Source organism: Pelodiscus sinensis, chromosome 8, assembly GCF_052426305.1.
Source record: "Pelodiscus sinensis isolate ZL-2025 chromosome 8, ASM5242630v1, whole genome shotgun sequence".
Lineage (NCBI taxonomy): Eukaryota > Metazoa > Chordata > Testudines > Trionychidae > Pelodiscus > Pelodiscus sinensis.
The window spans coordinates 53,158,628-53,175,405 of record NC_143059.1 but is presented as its reverse complement, the minus strand read 5'-3'; the positions used below and the strand labels follow the sequence as shown (position 1 = coordinate 53,175,405).

The following is a 16,778-nucleotide window of genomic DNA, read 5'->3' as shown; positions in this document are numbered from 1 at the left end:
AGCTGTGGTTCTTTTTGCACCGGTGACTACTTTCACATAGCAAGCATCTGAGTGTAGCCCCCCCTTTACAAATTAAAAGCACTTTTTAATATACTTAACACCATGATGGGGTTTCAAACGGAGGCAGGTAGCTCACAACCCTGCACGTAATAACCATGCTATCCCCTGACGTGTCCCCGAGTTGGAGACCCGCTGTGTTAGGGCAATGCCTGGTAACCTTTCCCCCAGGTCTGTACATTGCTATGTACACCCACGTTGCTAGGGCAATGCCTGGGGAGTGGCCTGTGCCCGGGCCCCGTTCAGCGCCGTGCGCACGGTCACTGCCACACCCGCCCTGCAGGGCAGTGACAACAGCGACCAGTCCGCCGTGCATCGCGGGGTAGACAGGCGCGGCCCCGCGAGCAATCTGCCGGGGGCTCCAGCTGGGAACTACATTTCCCAGGCGTCCCCGCGGCGCTCCCCGGAAGCTGGGGCGGAGGGGCGGTAGGGCGAGGGGGCGCGGTGATTTGTGGGAGCGGCAGCGGCGGCGGTGGTCTCCATCATGGCGGCTTCCATTTCGGGCTACACGTTCAGTTCCGTCTGTTACTACAGCTCCAACAGCAGTGCGGATCACGTAGGTGTCCGGGGCTGCGTTCAGCACCCCTCCGGGAGGCTGCTGGGGGGGGGGGCGCTTCTCCCCCTCACGGGCCCTGGGGCGGGGGGCTTCAAGGAGCCCCCCCTTCCTGCCCTGGGCCTAGCGCCCCCTGCCCCTCTGCTCGCCTCCTCTCTGCTCGGGGGACGGGGGCAGGAGGGGAAGGGGCAGCGGGGGCTGGAGCGGGGGTGGGGGGAGGGGAAGTCGAGGGGCTTATTTGGGAGGGGCGTGGGGAACTGAGCCTGCTGACCCGCTGCTGCCGTAATGACTACGAAGGAAAAGGGGAAGCCCTGGTGGATTGAACCCCTTGGCCCTACCCAGGGAAGTAGGCATTAAAGTGTCATCTGTTGTTGCAAACCAGACTTTGCTGAACAGGCCGGGCATCCAGCCTTGTTTGCATGGATTTGTGTGGTGGTGGTTGTTCTAGTTCTCCTTTTAAACTCTGATCTGAATATTTTCAGGGAATGCATACTATTCTCCACTTCTCTTGCCTGCCCCTGTTGAAATTAACCAGGGGGTGCCTTAGTCTCAGAAGACTATTCATGGTTAGCTAAACTGAAGGCTAGCTTCCATAAGCTGCCTAATATTTCGAGTTCATGACTCTTACAAGCCAACTTTAGTCTTATAAATAAGAGACTATTTTTAAAATATTCTCTTTCAGTGTGCATTGTTTCTCTTGCATAAAATCATTTGGGCCTACAGTAGACATTGGACCACCATTCACTTAAATACATTGCTTACTTTGACCATCGCTTGAGTATTGTAATTTCTTTGTTGACATACATGCTACAATGAAAGTAGAGTGATAACTTGTATGTAATTAAGAATCAGAAATTTAAAGAGAGATTGTCAGTTGCATTTCTGTTGACCGTGTTTCACAAAATAAACAAAGCTACATTTCATGTACCATACTGCATTTGAATCTTTTAAAATTGGCAACCTTGGGAAACATTGTGCTGGATTAAAGACTTTGCCTGACCATGGAAGGCACTGTGGGATTTGGACATGATGGGGATGGGGCACTTACCTGGCACATGGCAGTCCGCTCTTGGGAGCACTCCTGGCTGTATGCTCCCTGCCATTCTCATGTACTGCTTTCTCCAACTGCCAGGGTTCATATTACAGGTATTCCCAGATTATGGGCACTCAGAGTAGAGAGATTCATATGTATTAGTATATATTATAGGGATTTTATAAGGTCCGCAGAAAGCTTTCACTTTTGAAAATAGATCTTTCATTTTAAAAAATGATTTGATTAACAATTTGATGTAGGCCTGAATTGTGCAAAGATTTATGGCATTAAGTTTATTGTCATGAATACTTCCTAATAAAGTTGACTGCTGCTGGATCAGGGCCTTTCATCAAATATACCGTGTACTTGAGAGTTGGGGTGGGTGCAGAGTAAAACATAGTGTTGCATTGTGTTCCATGGCTTTGCTGACATCAGCTTTTAGTCTCATGATAGGTAGTGTAAATTTGCTGCTCTTATCTTCACATAAAGAAACGAGTGGCAACCTGTTCCATTTTATAAATTGGTAGAGGCTGATTTCAGTTATCTCATTCTTGTGCTTGGGATAAAGGTGATTTTAATTACATAATAATGGTCATATGCAGTCAGATCAATTGTCTACCTAGTGCAGTATCCTGTCACCTCTCAGTGGTTGGTTCCAGATGGTTCACTGTAAATGAACAGAACAAGGGTTATTTTAGAGCCGTGGTCACCAACCAGTAGATCGTGATCTACCGGTAGATCTCGGAGGCTCTAAGAGTAGCTCTTGAGCCCTCTATGAACTGCGCGCCTGCGCAGTACATTTACATTAGATTTCCTCATTTGAGGAGCAGCTACTCACCAAACAACAGCACAGATGAGTAGCTGTGAGAAATGGTGGGTTTTTTTTTTTAAAGTAGCAGTATAAGGATTGGGGATAGCAAGTGATGGAGAGGAGGAGAATAGAGAGGGCGGGGCTTCAAGGAAGGGGCGGGGCGGTAGATCTTGGCTTGGTCTGTCATTTAAAAAATGATCTTGGGTGTAAGAAGGTTGGAGACCACTGTTTTAGAGTGATCCCAACCCTGTGGCTAGTCCCAGCTTTTGGCAGTTTGTGATTTAGGGACACCTGGATCATGGAATTGTGTCCCCAATCATCCTGGCTAATTGATGTATTCTCCATGTCATAATTTTTAACCTGTTTATGTTCTTGGCTTTCACAGTATCACATTGTAACAAATTGTACAGACTGACTGTGTTGTGTGAAGAAGTTCTCCTGATTTGTTCAAAATCTACTGCCTATTAAATTCACCACTGTTTGCTATTTTGTGGGATTGCTCAGCCCCAATGTCAGTTAGAGTAACCTCAGGTCTGCTCTAATTTAGACTGTTTCCTGTGAACCTTGAAAGGAGAAAATAGTTACGATGCAGTGCACTCTTTGGCTGCATTACCTCCATTTCTATATCATGTGCATAATATGGCTCTTGTACCACTTTTGGTTAACAGAGTATATATAGAGTCCTTACACTAGTTTTACACTTACAGAGATGGTATTCTTCAAAAGTAATTTCTGCCTCATTCAACACACCTTTCCGTTGTCAGATTTGCATAAAGAGGCCTTAAATCAGGGGTGAGAAACCATTTTTGGGTCAGGGGCCACTGACCCACAGAAAAATCAGTCGGGGGCCACACATAAGTGAGAAGCAAAACCCCCAAAACTAAATCCCCAAAACACCCCCCTCACTGACTGATGCCCCCTGACTGAGAAGGCGAAAGACAGTCCCTACATTCCCCTTGCACGCTAGAGCCTAGGAGGCCCAGCCTACTAGATTGTGTGTGCTCCAGTCCCGTAGTGGGACAGCAAGGGGGCTGGAGCGCCAGCGTGGGCTCCCCAATGTTGTGGAAGGCCATGAGCCTTGTAGGCCATATCCACGCAAGCTGGGGGCCACATTCAGCCCCCAGGCCTGAGGTTCCCTACCCCTGCCTTAAAAAACTTAGAATCAGGCTATGCTGAATTTACTGATAGGTTGCATTTGTAGTTGCTTACATCAACATGTCATTTAAAAAAAATCTTACACTTAATTCTTAAATGTGCTTTTGAATAAATTATACTAGTGGTTTCTGTGTTTTTAATCTGAATTTTTATTTTTTTTTAATTGTAGGAAGGTTTTCTTCTGGGAGAAGTAAGACAAGAGGAGACATTTAGCATCAGTGATTCACAAATCAGCAACACTGAATTTCTGCAAGTGATCGGTAAGTTGTCCTAAGCTTTAAGAGATTCTGGAAGAGATACCTAGTTCACACTTTTATAAATAAGATTTTTTGTTTTGTTTTTACAGAGAAAAAACTTTTTAACATTTTCTAGTTTTAAGTATTTTTGCAAATTCTTTTGTAAAGGTAAGACAGGATCTTACAACCTCTCAAGAGATGTTACCAAAATACTTTTCTTTACTATCACATGTGCATACATGGCTGAATCCGGAGGAAAAGGGAATAGTTGTTTTGTTGGATAAATTTTTAACTTGCCTCTCTGTAGAATAAATGTAACTCTTCTTAGCCATTTAGTAAGTTTCACAATACCTTGAATTTTGTAACACAAAATGATGTACGTCCTAATCTTTAAAGTGATTGCACCCTCACACTTCCAATTTGTTTTTTCACTGTCTTGTGCCTGTCTTCCCTAACTTGGGGTTTCTTTTGTGGGATGCTAAAATATTTCTCTCTCGGTAAATAGCTGAAAAATCACCCATCAATACTGAAGCCACCACATCTCCCAGGTTTTGTTTTTATCAAATGAAATGTAGTTAGAGGGGCATGGGCAAATTCACAATCATATAAGTTTAAAATCCTTACCTGTGTTATTAATAACACATTAAAACTGTATTTTAAACAACTAATTAACTTTTCAGGCTTCCCGTTGACTGCTTGCATTTCTCTAGGAAACAAAAATAGACTAGTGGGTTTAACTGCAGTAAGTACTCCAGGAAAATGTTTAGAACTCATTTCATCCCTTCATCCAAAACAGTCCTGTCCCCTTGATCCTTGCTTACATTTACACATGATTAATTTAACCGCTGTAAGCAGCCCCATTGATTTTTAAAGGGCTACTCATGGCAGTCAAGTCGAGGATGAGCTTAAATATGCACAGGATCGAGGCCTTGTTTATTGAACTAAAGGGTAATGCCACAAAGCTTGTTTGTTTTTGCTTGCTGTGACAAAAAGAGATGATTCTATTGTGGAGATTTCAAAGATCTGGTTTTTGCTACTGGGTTATTTTTGGCTGTTGTGCAGATATTGATTAATGGTTGAAGGGCAGTAATAGGAGTATTCAGCTGGATAACAGTATATATAAGAATTGTCAAGGACGTGCTCCTTTTTAATGGATGCTCCTTCTTAATTCATAAATAAAAATACATTACAATATGTCTATAAGTCTTAAGATTTTGGTGTTTTTAAAGCTTAAATCCTCAATTCTGCCATCAGCTATGTGTATCAGCAGATCCCCATTGACTTTAGAAGCATTCTGTGTAGGTGTAAGGAGTTGGCAAAATAGAGTTGATTGCAGGGCAAGGCTTACTGTTTAGTCCATATTTGAACTTCTATACATAATATCATGAACAATGATAGGTTGTTATGTGTATGAGATGGGAAGTATGGTAGTGGGAAATTGTTGATTTTCTGAATATGTATTTGCTCTGACAAATTAAAATGTGCTTTACACAAACTTATTTATTGATCTTAGTCACTGGAAAAAGAGCATATTAATACATTTTATATAACTTCATTTTCATCACTAGCATGCAACACATACTTGTGGAATTATGGGTTGCTTTTTTCTGTCAATAGATACTTCTACAGTATGCTATTTACAAACAAGGTAATTTGTATTTCAGGGAAAAAATAGGGAATTAGCCCCCTAAAAAGAGCTCTTTTGAATACAATAGTTCACAATGTACGATTTGTGAATTCCTATTGAAGAAGTCACGTTCACTTAAAACTTGGTAGTAAGTCCTGAAAGTAGTGTACAGAAATTATCTTGCAGCAATGCTGTACAGTAGTTTTATTGAACTTTCTTGGATACTATCTACATGTTTTGTTAGTCTATAAAGTGCTACCGGACCCTTTGTTGTTGTTGTTGTTGTTGTTTTTCTGTAACAGACTAACTCGGCTACTCCCTGAAGCTTCAGTAGTTTTATTCTTATTTATCAATTGTCTTAGTATACTATAGGGCTACGTCTACACTGGCCCCTTCTCCGGAAGAGGCATGCTAATTTCTAACTTTGGAATAGGGAAATCCGCGGGGGATTTAAATATCCCCCACGGGATTTAAATAAACATGGCCGCCGCTTTTTTCTGGCTTGGGGAAAAGCCGGAAAAGAGCGTCCAGACTGGTGCGATCCTCTGGAATAAAGCCCTTTTCCGGAGGATCTCTTATTCCTACTTACAAGTTACACATTCCTACTTACAAGTAGGAATAAGAGATCCTCCGGAAAAGGGCTTTATTCCGGAGGATCGCGCCAGTCTGGACGCTCTTTTCCGGCTTTTCCCCAAGCCGGGAAAAAAGCGGCGGCCATGTTTATTTAAATCCCGCGGGGGATATTTAAATCCCCCGCGGATTTCCCTATTCCAAAGTTAGAAATTAGCATGCCTCTTCCGGAGAAGGGGCCAGTGTAGACGTAGCCTAGAGGTATAGTGATATCCGAAGGATATCCTGCTAGTCATTGTAGAGAGCCCCAATTAAAATTTAAGTATTGCTAGTTTCCCGTTCGTTATGTTCTATCCAGTAGATCACACTGCTTCAGTTTAGATATATAACAATGTTGCTGAACAAAATCCCATATATGTTCCCAATAATTCTAGCAAGAGGTCTGTTATTTGAGGTAATTACACTGTGTGCTGGAATTATATTATTTACTGGCTTTGTTTAGCAAATCATTTCCATGAAACTCAAGAATGTCAGGCAGTAAATCTGGAGCTGACATTAAATTCATCTTTAGTTTGCAGTTAAATAAAAATGTAACTTTCACAGCTGCATCCCTATTGCAGCCAAAAACAAGTTGAAATCTCTGGCAGCACAAATATACATTAATGTGCAAAGACTTGTTTTGGCAGTGTTTGAATATGGTGAGAAGTTAATGGGTAAAGTCTGTTCTTGGAGACTGTAGTTTGATGGATTGAGCTGAAATTGCAGTTGCGAGCAGATTCTATGGCTTTCAGATCAGCAGGTGATGAGTTACTCTTCAGGAATAAGTTACCAATCAAAATTACTGCTAAATGCTCACTTTGGTGGAGCTCAAAATATTATTTCTGCTGAAATGCTGCTGAATCTAGGAGGAAAATAGGAGACTTAAGACAAAAGTGCCAGAAAGTATTGGTAGAGAAAAATGGAAATAGAAGATAAAGAGTAGCTGATTTAAAAAGTCATAACTGGGTAATATTTGTTACTAATTTTTAAAATCAGATTAAAAAATAATTCATACATTTTGTGTTTAGTTGTAATCAAGTTGGCTAAAGTAACAGGAAAGTAATCATGCCAGAGTGGTGCTTATCCTCTTCTTTTGGGTCATTAATCTGCATTTCCTTCCCTTCTTTCAGTTTGGTTAATTTGTTGTATCTATTATGTTTTCTTCCTACACATTTTCTTATCTGTCACTGTGCCATTATTGAACAACTGTAAGCAGACTACTACAGGAAGCAAATTAATATAAAAATTCAGCAATATGTTAGAGGTACTTAACACCATAAAAGAATACTCTAAAAATGGTTACTGGGTTCATTTATATGTTTACAAAGTTCATTATACCCTGTAGAATGCATTCTTAGAAAAGAAGGCTACTCTTACCCTACAGGGAACAATTCTTATTATTGTCAGAAGTTGCCCACAGACTGACAGCAATATATGGCCTATAAGCCAGAAATAGTTATTTGTTCATCGTTGGAGATTTAGAAGAAATTGTGCCAGATTGACAACCGGTTCTCCCTGGGTATTGAGCTACTAGGACAAACACTTTTTTTTTTTTATATTACAGAAATCCATGACCACGAGCCTTGTTCAAAACTCTTTAGGTAAGCTACTTCTTTTGTCATTTGACTGTACTGATTTCACTGTTAGGCAAATCTGGCACATAAAGATAGGTAACTCATTGAATTACATTAGTGTTTCAATTGTGTATAGTAACATTTGCAAGTCTCTTTATGGGATTGTACTGAAGTAATATGGGTAAATAGCACCCATTGTGACACCCAAAACATCCTTTGAAAGCTGTACTAACACCTTTTTAATATAGAATTTTAGTTTAAAAAGCACCTGTCAGCAAATGTATAGATCCCATGGCCCAGATTCTTTGCTGTGTTGAATTGTCACTTGATGTGGCAGTGAACTGTCCAGTCATAGCTCCCAGATAGTTTTGGAGTTGCAACCCAGTGTAGGATGAAGAATCATTGGGACTGTTTTAATCTATGCCAGTTGTCCCCAAGAGACCTGGGGAATAGATTACAGCACACCATGGTCATCCTTACCTCAGATGACCCCATACCAGGGACAGGGGATGGTGTAGGAGCCAAGAATGATAACTTTGCATCAACCAATTATTCTTCCATGCCAAGGGAATTTTCAGCTGGCTAGATCAAACTGCCCTCTGGCCCCTCTGCACAGCCAAAATGTAAAAGGGACTCTAGCTCTATATATCTTAATTTAGATGACTCAGGCTATGTTAAATATAATTTTCTCATGTAGATTGCTGTTAGTAAGCAAATATGGCTTCTAAATTGCTATCTGTAATGTGTATTTAGAAGTTGCATTTTTAGAAATAATCCTGGTTTTGCTCCACCCATTTGTCTTTGTTTGGCAAGTTCCACAGATTTACTAGAATGCGCCTTGTCATTGATACTTATTATATTGAAGAAGAGATGCTGCAGTTCGATTTGTTTGATGCTTACAGAAGAGAATAGTCTCACCCCTGTGATTTGTATGCAAGGCTCTCCAGACCTCAGGCTATGTCCAAGTAGCTGGCTGGCTTTTTTTTTCTGATGACCATGCATTGGCCACTGGTGCTGCTTTATCTAGTACACAGCACTATAACTATAATCAAGTTCTTACTGTCAGTTTCCCAATTAGGGAATTTGATTGCTAGTAGTTGAGTCAAAGAGGAACAGGAGCCTGTATCTTTTACAGTATGTATACCAGGGAACAAAATATATAGGAATGAGAGAGTGGATTGCATTCATGGGCGAGTGGCATTATATGTGAAAGAAAGCATAGATCAGAATATAGTAAAATTGTGACCTTATTCCAAAAGTACTGTAGAAACTCTCTGGATAGAAATACCATGCTTGAATAATTTACAGTATAGCAGCAGGAATATCCTGCTGCCCCCCAGACTGGGATGATGGTGATGGTTCTGAAATGCTCAGGGAGATTAGACAAGGTACAAAAATAGAAAACCTAATAATAATGGATTTTAACTATCCCCTTATTGACTGGGAGTATGTCCACTCAGAATGGAATGCAAAGATAAAATTTCTAGGTATCGTTCATGACTGCTTTTTGAAGGAGCTACTTCTGGAATCTAAAAGTGGGGAGAGGCATTTTCTTGATTTAGTCCTGAGTGGCCCAGAGGACCTGGTCCAAGATGTGTAGCTGAACTACTGGATAATAGCAACCATAATATAGTAAATTGAAACATGCTTGTGCTTGAAAAATACCAAAGAAACCCAACACAGTAGCATTTTAACTCAAAAAGGGAAACTATACAAATATGAGGAGGTCACCTAAACATAAATTAAAAAAACAGTCATAAGAGTGAAATGCCTGTAAGGTTTGTGGAAACTTTTAAAAGGTAATATAATAGATAATCAAACTCTGTTTATGCCAAAAAAAATATTTAAAGTTAAAAAGACAAAAAAGCCATTATGACTAAGCAGTAGAGTAAAAGAGGGGCTGGATGCAAAAACATGTTCTTAAAAATAGGAAGTCAAAACCTACTCAGTAAAACAAGAAAAGAGCATAAACTCTGACACACAAAATGTACAAATACAAATAGGTAGACCAAAAAAGAATTTGAAGAACAGCCAGCAAAAGGCATGATAACCATCAGCAAAACTTTAAGTACCTCAGAAGCAGGAAGTCTGCCAAAAATTCAGTGGGGCTACTGAATGATCCAGGTGCTAAAGGAGCATTCAGAGAAGCCCCTTGCGGAGAATACTCGTGTGAGCAGAGGCTGCTCCACAATGAACTTCTGTGGAATGCCAGTGTAACCACTGTTCACAAGAGCTCGCCTGCCCTCCCCTCCCCCACATGGACAGGAGCGGCCAGTGGGAGCCGGTCTGCACGGGAGCAGGTTTTTAAACCGGCACCCTTCACAGACCAGCTCCTACTTTCCACTCCACTCTGTTGCCTCTGATACAGAGGCAGCAGCGTGGGGTAGCAGAGGGCTCCCTGGGAGTGAGGCCAGGAGCACAATGGCTGTCAGCCTTGTCTCCGGGGTCTATTGAATAATTGTATAACAACTAAGATTTGATGCGGTTACACAATTATTATATTAATCGATATCTAACATCCCTAGTTGGAGGCTGGAAGTGGAAAACAAGGGGTAGATTACTCATTAATTTGTATTGTTCTGTTCATTCCCTGAGAAGCATCTGGCACTAGCCACTGTCAGAAAACAGGATATTGGGCTAGTTGGACCATTGGTCAGACCCAGTATGGCTGTTCTTCTGTTCAGAGTACAAATACTGCTCATCAATAGCTGTGCTCCATCTGCATTGCTCTTCCTTTAACCTTCATGTGCAAAAACATTTTTTGGCATGTTGCCAAAGCATCTTGACTTAAATGTAGTCAGTCATAAGAAGTCTTACATCTGACCCACCCTGTGGTCTTGGAAAAGAACAGCTGTGGCCTTGCTGTTACTGAATAGGGTGGGTTTGGTTGCAGTGCATTTCCCAAGTGATGGGAGCTGAGCCAAAAATGAGGGTTCTAAAAAGGCAAGTTTCCTGATTCAAAACAGATTGCAAATTAAGTTGCTAGGTTTTTTACAATTGCTGGCTATCATTATCCTTGTATGTCGGAATGATGTTTCTGTAAATTACAGAAAACCGGGAATAATGATTCTGTAAAGTGTAGAAAACAAACTTACGGGGTTAGATGGCACTTTACTTGAAAGTAAGCTTAAACATTTTAAATGTGAACTGAAAGAATTATGCAATTAAATTATTCAGGATTCCATATTCATAATGCAGGATTAGTATTAGCATTCTAAATAACTTGCATCTTAAAACAAAATACAGTTACTGGCCAAGTGCTGAGTTTAGGATTTTGTTTTTTCCCTGACAAGAGTTGAGATCATAGACCTCTAAATCAGAGTGTTTTCCTGCACTGCTTTAGGTGTTAGTGATATCAGCTCTTGAAAGAGACTAAAAACTTGACAGGTAAGTGAAGGAGACATTTATTTTCAAATGTTTTTACCATATGTAAACCATTTGAATTCATGTTTGGTTATTGACTTATGCCTCAGTCATGCAAAAGGAGTCACATGGGTACACCCTTATGCTTGCATGGATAACTGTAGACTTTGGTGGAATTTCACAGGTGTACGGGTCTAACCATGTAGATCTGATTTTCGGACTGCGCCTTGAAAAAGTGTTTTTCATATTGTTTTAATATAAAATTGAGGTTCTTTCTCTCTTTCCTGTTTGACAAGTGGAGTCCCAGACTTCCAAACACAGGGTTTTTCTAGAGCTAGTCAGAAAGTGTTTGTAATTTAATTTAGAGATGTGCATGACTAGTTGAGTCACTACTTGACTAGTTGCTCCCCCCTCTCCTTCTGTATTGGAGGCAGCAAGGGGGGGAGCAGGAGCCAGTGCTGGGGGAAGCTGGCTTAAACGTCAGTTTCCCCCAGCAACGTCTCTGCAGTGGGGCAGGGCAGGCAGAGGCGCAGCCCTAAGGCTCTTACTACATTTAAAAGACAGTGCTTCAGGTGTCTGGGGCCAGGGGTGAGCCAGGACAGCTGTGTCACAGCTTGTGCCCGGTTCCAGATGCTGCAGCTCTGCTTTTTAAATGTAGTAAGAGCTGCCAGGTTCTTACTACATTTAAAAAGCAGAGCCATAGTGAGCCCCCTTATCGACTAATCACGTAGTTGATGGAATTTCCATCGACTACTCAATTAGGTTATTAACCACTATTAAACATCCCATATCCTTTTGGGCAGGGCCGTCCCTACCAGTTCTGGTGCCTTATGCAGCCCAGCACTGGCACTATACGCACACATCCCCATGCAGGGAGCAGCTGCTCTGCAGAGGCAGAAGCTGAGGGGGACTAGGTGTTGCCAACTCTCTCACACTGGACACCGTTTGGTGTATTGGCATCCAGTCTGGGAGAGTTGGCATTCCTGGAGCACCGGAGCAGAGCAGTGAGGGAGGGTCATCTGCAGCCTCAGGGAGAAGTGGCACTTTGAAGGGAAACCAACGCTTCTTTCCAGCTGGTGACCAACCCTTGCTCCTCCAGAGTCCTCCAGCCCATACTGCTCACCGCTGCCTGGGAATGAGGGCTGTTGGAGGGAGTTGGGGGATTGGGGCTGCTGGATCCATTACAAAGTCCTTGGGAGTGGGGGGGGAGCGAATCTGGGGGCCGACAGAACTGAGCCTTTGGAGAGGGGCAGTGGGCTGTTGGAGCCCTGGTGCTGAGCTGGTCTGAGGGGCGGGGGGGATACCAGCCATCTCTAGGCATATGCAGCATCCCAAATTTAGAATTGCCCTACACAGCTGCATATACATAAGGACAGCCCTGCTTGTAGAAGGGGTTGCCAATGAAATAATTGCCACCTAGCTGTTTGGTGCAATAAAACTGAAGGGTTTTTAAAAACCAGTAGATAAAACAAGGCACTTTTTTTTTTCTCATTGTTAGTGGTCTCTGCACCTTGTTGCTAAAATGCTGCATTGGATAAATGTAAAGCTGCCGTAATGATTTATTATTCTATGGATAAATTGAGATAAATTAATCTTTAGATTCTAAGTTCTGTACTGTATGTTTACCAAGTTGTCACGTGAATGGTGTGTAAACTGCTTACCTTCATTTTTTTTTTTATTTTTGGTTTAAGCTTTTATGACTATGCAGGCAAAGTTAATGAGGAGAGTTTGGACAGAATTCTTAAAGACCGAAGAAAAGTAAGTTTGGCTATATTTTTCTACAGTTCTGTTTTCTTTTTTGTCCTTGTTTAGCATAAGGTCTGCAGACTAGAAAGAATTCAATTTGGGCTCATATAAATGAGCAACTGAATGTACTGCATTGGACAAGTGACTTCTCTTTCAAATCTGCCAAATCTTGATTCTCCTCCTCTTCGGCAATACCAGGATTGACTTAGCCTGTGCAGAGGATATCAGTCATGCCAATTATTTTGTCACTTTTGTGAGTCTGCTAAGGCTCATTTTAAGTAGGGGCAAAACAAAATGGACCAAATTCAAGTTCACATGAAGCCTTAGATTCAAGTTGAGGTCCCCAGAAATTAATAACTAGTATTAATGTACTGTCACCAGCCAATGACTGAGAGAGACTCAGGCACACTGATGGGAGGGGGAGGAGATATAAGGGGGCAGTTGCCCTGGGCTTGACAATTCAATGGGCTCCCCCTCCACACCTTGCCCCAGAGCCCGCGGAGGCTGTCAGCCCCGCTAGCATAATAACAACTGCACTGTGCAACTTAGGCCAACAGAAAAGAGAGTTCATGTGAAATGTGCATTTAATCACAGAGCAGTTAACTATGAAAATGTTCAGATATTCTTGCTTAAAAATAGTTATAAATGTATTACAGAGGTCTGACAAAAAAAACCTTAGTATTCAAATATTTCCAGCAGCTGAAATATTTTAAAACGGAAACAATATTGCCTCACAAAATAGCTATTATTAAACTATTGCACCCTTATTCAACTGTACTTTGCTATTAGTACATTCAGTACTGTATTTAAAATATTTTCTACAGTTACCAAAAGAAGAGAATCAAACTCTTCTCAGTGATTTCTTTTCCACACAAATTTAAAACTTGTTAATACTGTATATTAATTATAAGCAAATATTCGTTTCAGAAGTTTTTTAACAGAACTGATACCCTAAGGAACATAGTTGAGCTTCAAATTGAGGGCAAGCAAGTGCAGTCAATTTCTTTTTTTTTTACTGAAGTCCAAATTTCTTGGTCAAGGCATAGCCAAAGTTATGACTGCAGAGAAATATTTTTCACACCACAATAACGGTCATAATAAGTAAATAAAAAGGTTTCATTGTAAATTCAAAAGAATCTTTTGGTCTGGATTTGGCCTTTGATCTTGCCTATTGATTTGACTACCCTTATCCTAGAGTATGTCTTCATTGCAAGTTTAACTCCTTTTGAATTAACTTTGCTTAGGAGAAAGCAGCACATTACAAAATAACTCCTTTTCATGGCTCTAATGTTGTATTAGCACCTGACAAGTTGTGAGAACTTGAGCTGTGACCTATATCCCAGGGCTAGGAAAAATACAGCTCTTAGGCTGGATACAGCCCACCAAGCCACCAGATCCTGCCCAGTGTGCGAAGTACCCCTACACTTCTCCTCAAGCTCCTGGCTATTCAGGTGTGCATGGCCCCTGCAATAGCTAGGCAGGCAGGGAGCCTGCCTGAAAAACATGCTGGGCTGCTGGCCAGGAATCACCTAGGTAAGTCTTCTGGCCACAGCCTGCTTCTGGCACCCCAGACTCACCCTCCTCCTAAGCCTCTGCCCCCACACTCCTACCCTACTACCCCACATAATCCAAACCCTCTGCCTCCCCGCCCCCATACACCTCCCAGATCTTGCACCCCTATCTCCTGCCACAGGTCACAGCTCCCTCCTGCCTGAGATTACAACCCATCTGCACCCCAGCCCCCTGCCTCAGGTCACAACCTCCTACTTCACACAAACTCCTTCCCTGATCCCACACCCCCTCCTGTACCAAAATCCCTTACCTTAGGCTCCCTTCTGCACTCAACTGCTATCCCAGACCCTGCACCTCTTCCATTAATATCATGAGAAGGTGCGGCCCTTAACCACTTTTCAAATTCTTGTAGTGGCCTCCCATAGAGCAACACTACAATTATAACTCAGATTAACGCTACAGTGAAGATAAGATCTAAGTTATCTGTTCAAAATGGAACACTTACTTCAGTACCAGTTCCTGCACCACAAATCTACTTTTAGTTCATTGAAACCACTTATTTATCAGTTTGGTCCAACAAAAAGCAATTGTTTCAACTAAGTCTTTGATATCTAGTAATGATTCCCTGGGTCTTTTCCATCTCAGACATTTGATTCTGTAAGCACATAACTGCAGCACAGAACAGTATGAATATGGCGTGTAGGAACAAGATGTTCTCAACTGTTGAAAGAATGAGAGACATTTCAGTCTTTCAGATCTCTTTCAAGAGATAAATCAGAAAACACTTATTAAAACTACCTGGTATTTTCTTTTCTATGTAAAGTGTATAGTGTATATTTTCAAATAAAGACACCGACCTGTTTTCAACTGAGTTTTATTTTGTTGAGATATAGGTCAAATTCAGACAGTCAGTAAAAATGCATTATCTACAGTCTGAAAGTAAATAGAGTTGAGGGATGGAAAAGCTTTTAATTGTCATGTGATTCAGCATTCCGGATGTAAATGTAATGCATTCTTGATGCCATTAAGTTACCAAGACATGAACTAAAATAAAAATACAGTTTATTCTTTTTATATGTATGGGTGTTTTCTGTATAATACTGGGTTCTCTTGTGGCTGTTACTGAGCCAGGTTCTGATAACGAGCTAACTTTCAGCATTAATCTTTCTTTGTTTCATCTCAACCAGCAAGTTAAATACATGTTCATAGTTGGTGTAATCAATTAATTACTAGATGGATGTTGTTTGCAATACATATAAGTATGTCACAATTAGATGCTCCAAGGGATAATTCAGCACTAAGCAAAGCAGATTAATCCCACAGCTCCTGTGAAGAAACATAAATTTGCAATTCTGTGATGCATGTCACTGAAAATGTTTTATAAGTGCAACACAAGTGAATAGTCTACTGCAGCAATCCTCAAAATGAAATAATTCTGCCAGATTTGAAAACTGAGCAAATAACAGAGAAGATGCTCTGAAATTTGCCTATAAATGTAGCCTTCCATTATAAGTGGGTTGTTAGGTACCATGAAGAGAATTAATTTATTATTTCTTGTACAAAAAAGATTGTAATAATAAGCCACTTAAACTTTCAAATGTGGCATTAATGATAATGTGTGTAAAATGCAGGCAATCTACAATAATTCAAAATTATATAATTATTAAAGAGAATTCTAGAGATCATGTCAAAAGTTCAGTATCTTAACTTAATTAGCCATACTTTGAGCGGTCAACAGATAAACCTGTAACTCTTTTATCTCTCTGCTAATACTTTATTTTTCTCCTTTTTACTTTCATTACAGAATGTTATTGGATGGTACAGATTTAGGAGAAACACTCAGCAACAAATGTCATATAGAGAGCACATCATCCATAAACAGCTGACACACATTCTTGGAGTGCCTGACCTTGTCTTCCTTCTCTTCAGCTTCATCTCCACTGCAAATAACTCAACACATGCTTTGGAGTATGTGCTCTTTAGACCAAACCGAAGGTAAACAGTCTGTGTTCACATCAGCTACCACACTGTGGTTATAATTATACTCAATTCCTAATAATATTAAGAACTATTTTCAAAAATATCTGTATTGAAAGCAGTTGTTGACTGGTCAAACTCTAGTTCTGACCTACATAATAGGATGGGATAGCATGTTTTTCTCTGGAAGCCATTCATAAATTAAGTGAAGATGCAGTCAGGGCGACAGTTATTTCAATGAATTAATATTTTAGAGTAAAAGATGTTGAAAAAATGGTTTCTAAAGAGAAATGAGGAGTCAGTAAGGCTTTGCTTCTCCAAAATTACTGTTTTGGGGATATTGCTTCTTTTTTGCCCCTACAATAGTGCAGTTAGCCCATAGTCAACCATTTAGGACAGCAATAGGCAACCTAGGCTAGTGAGTAGAGATGTTAGATATAATTTAATTTAATAATTGTGTAACTGCACACCTTTAGCAGTTACACTATTATTCGATAGTGCACGGGAGTGGGGCTGGCAGCCAGT

The 16,778-nt window shown here is 40.9% G+C and overlaps 1 protein-coding gene across 1 annotated transcript in view; it reads left to right on the top strand.

The window, feature by feature from the left end:
- The first annotated feature begins 466 nt into the window (after positions 1-466).
- Positions 467-16,778, top strand: part of ABRAXAS2 (abraxas 2, BRISC complex subunit) — a 29,463-nt gene continuing 13,151 nt past the window's right edge. The window contains exons 1-5 of the mRNA XM_075935294.2: positions 467-613; positions 3,779-3,869; positions 7,646-7,682; positions 12,710-12,776; positions 16,081-16,271. Coding sequence (XP_075791409.2) covers positions 542-613; positions 3,779-3,869; positions 7,646-7,682; positions 12,710-12,776; positions 16,081-16,271 — 458 coding nt within the window. The 5' untranslated portion in view covers positions 467-541. The remainder of the gene's footprint in view (positions 614-3,778; positions 3,870-7,645; positions 7,683-12,709; positions 12,777-16,080; positions 16,272-16,778) is intronic.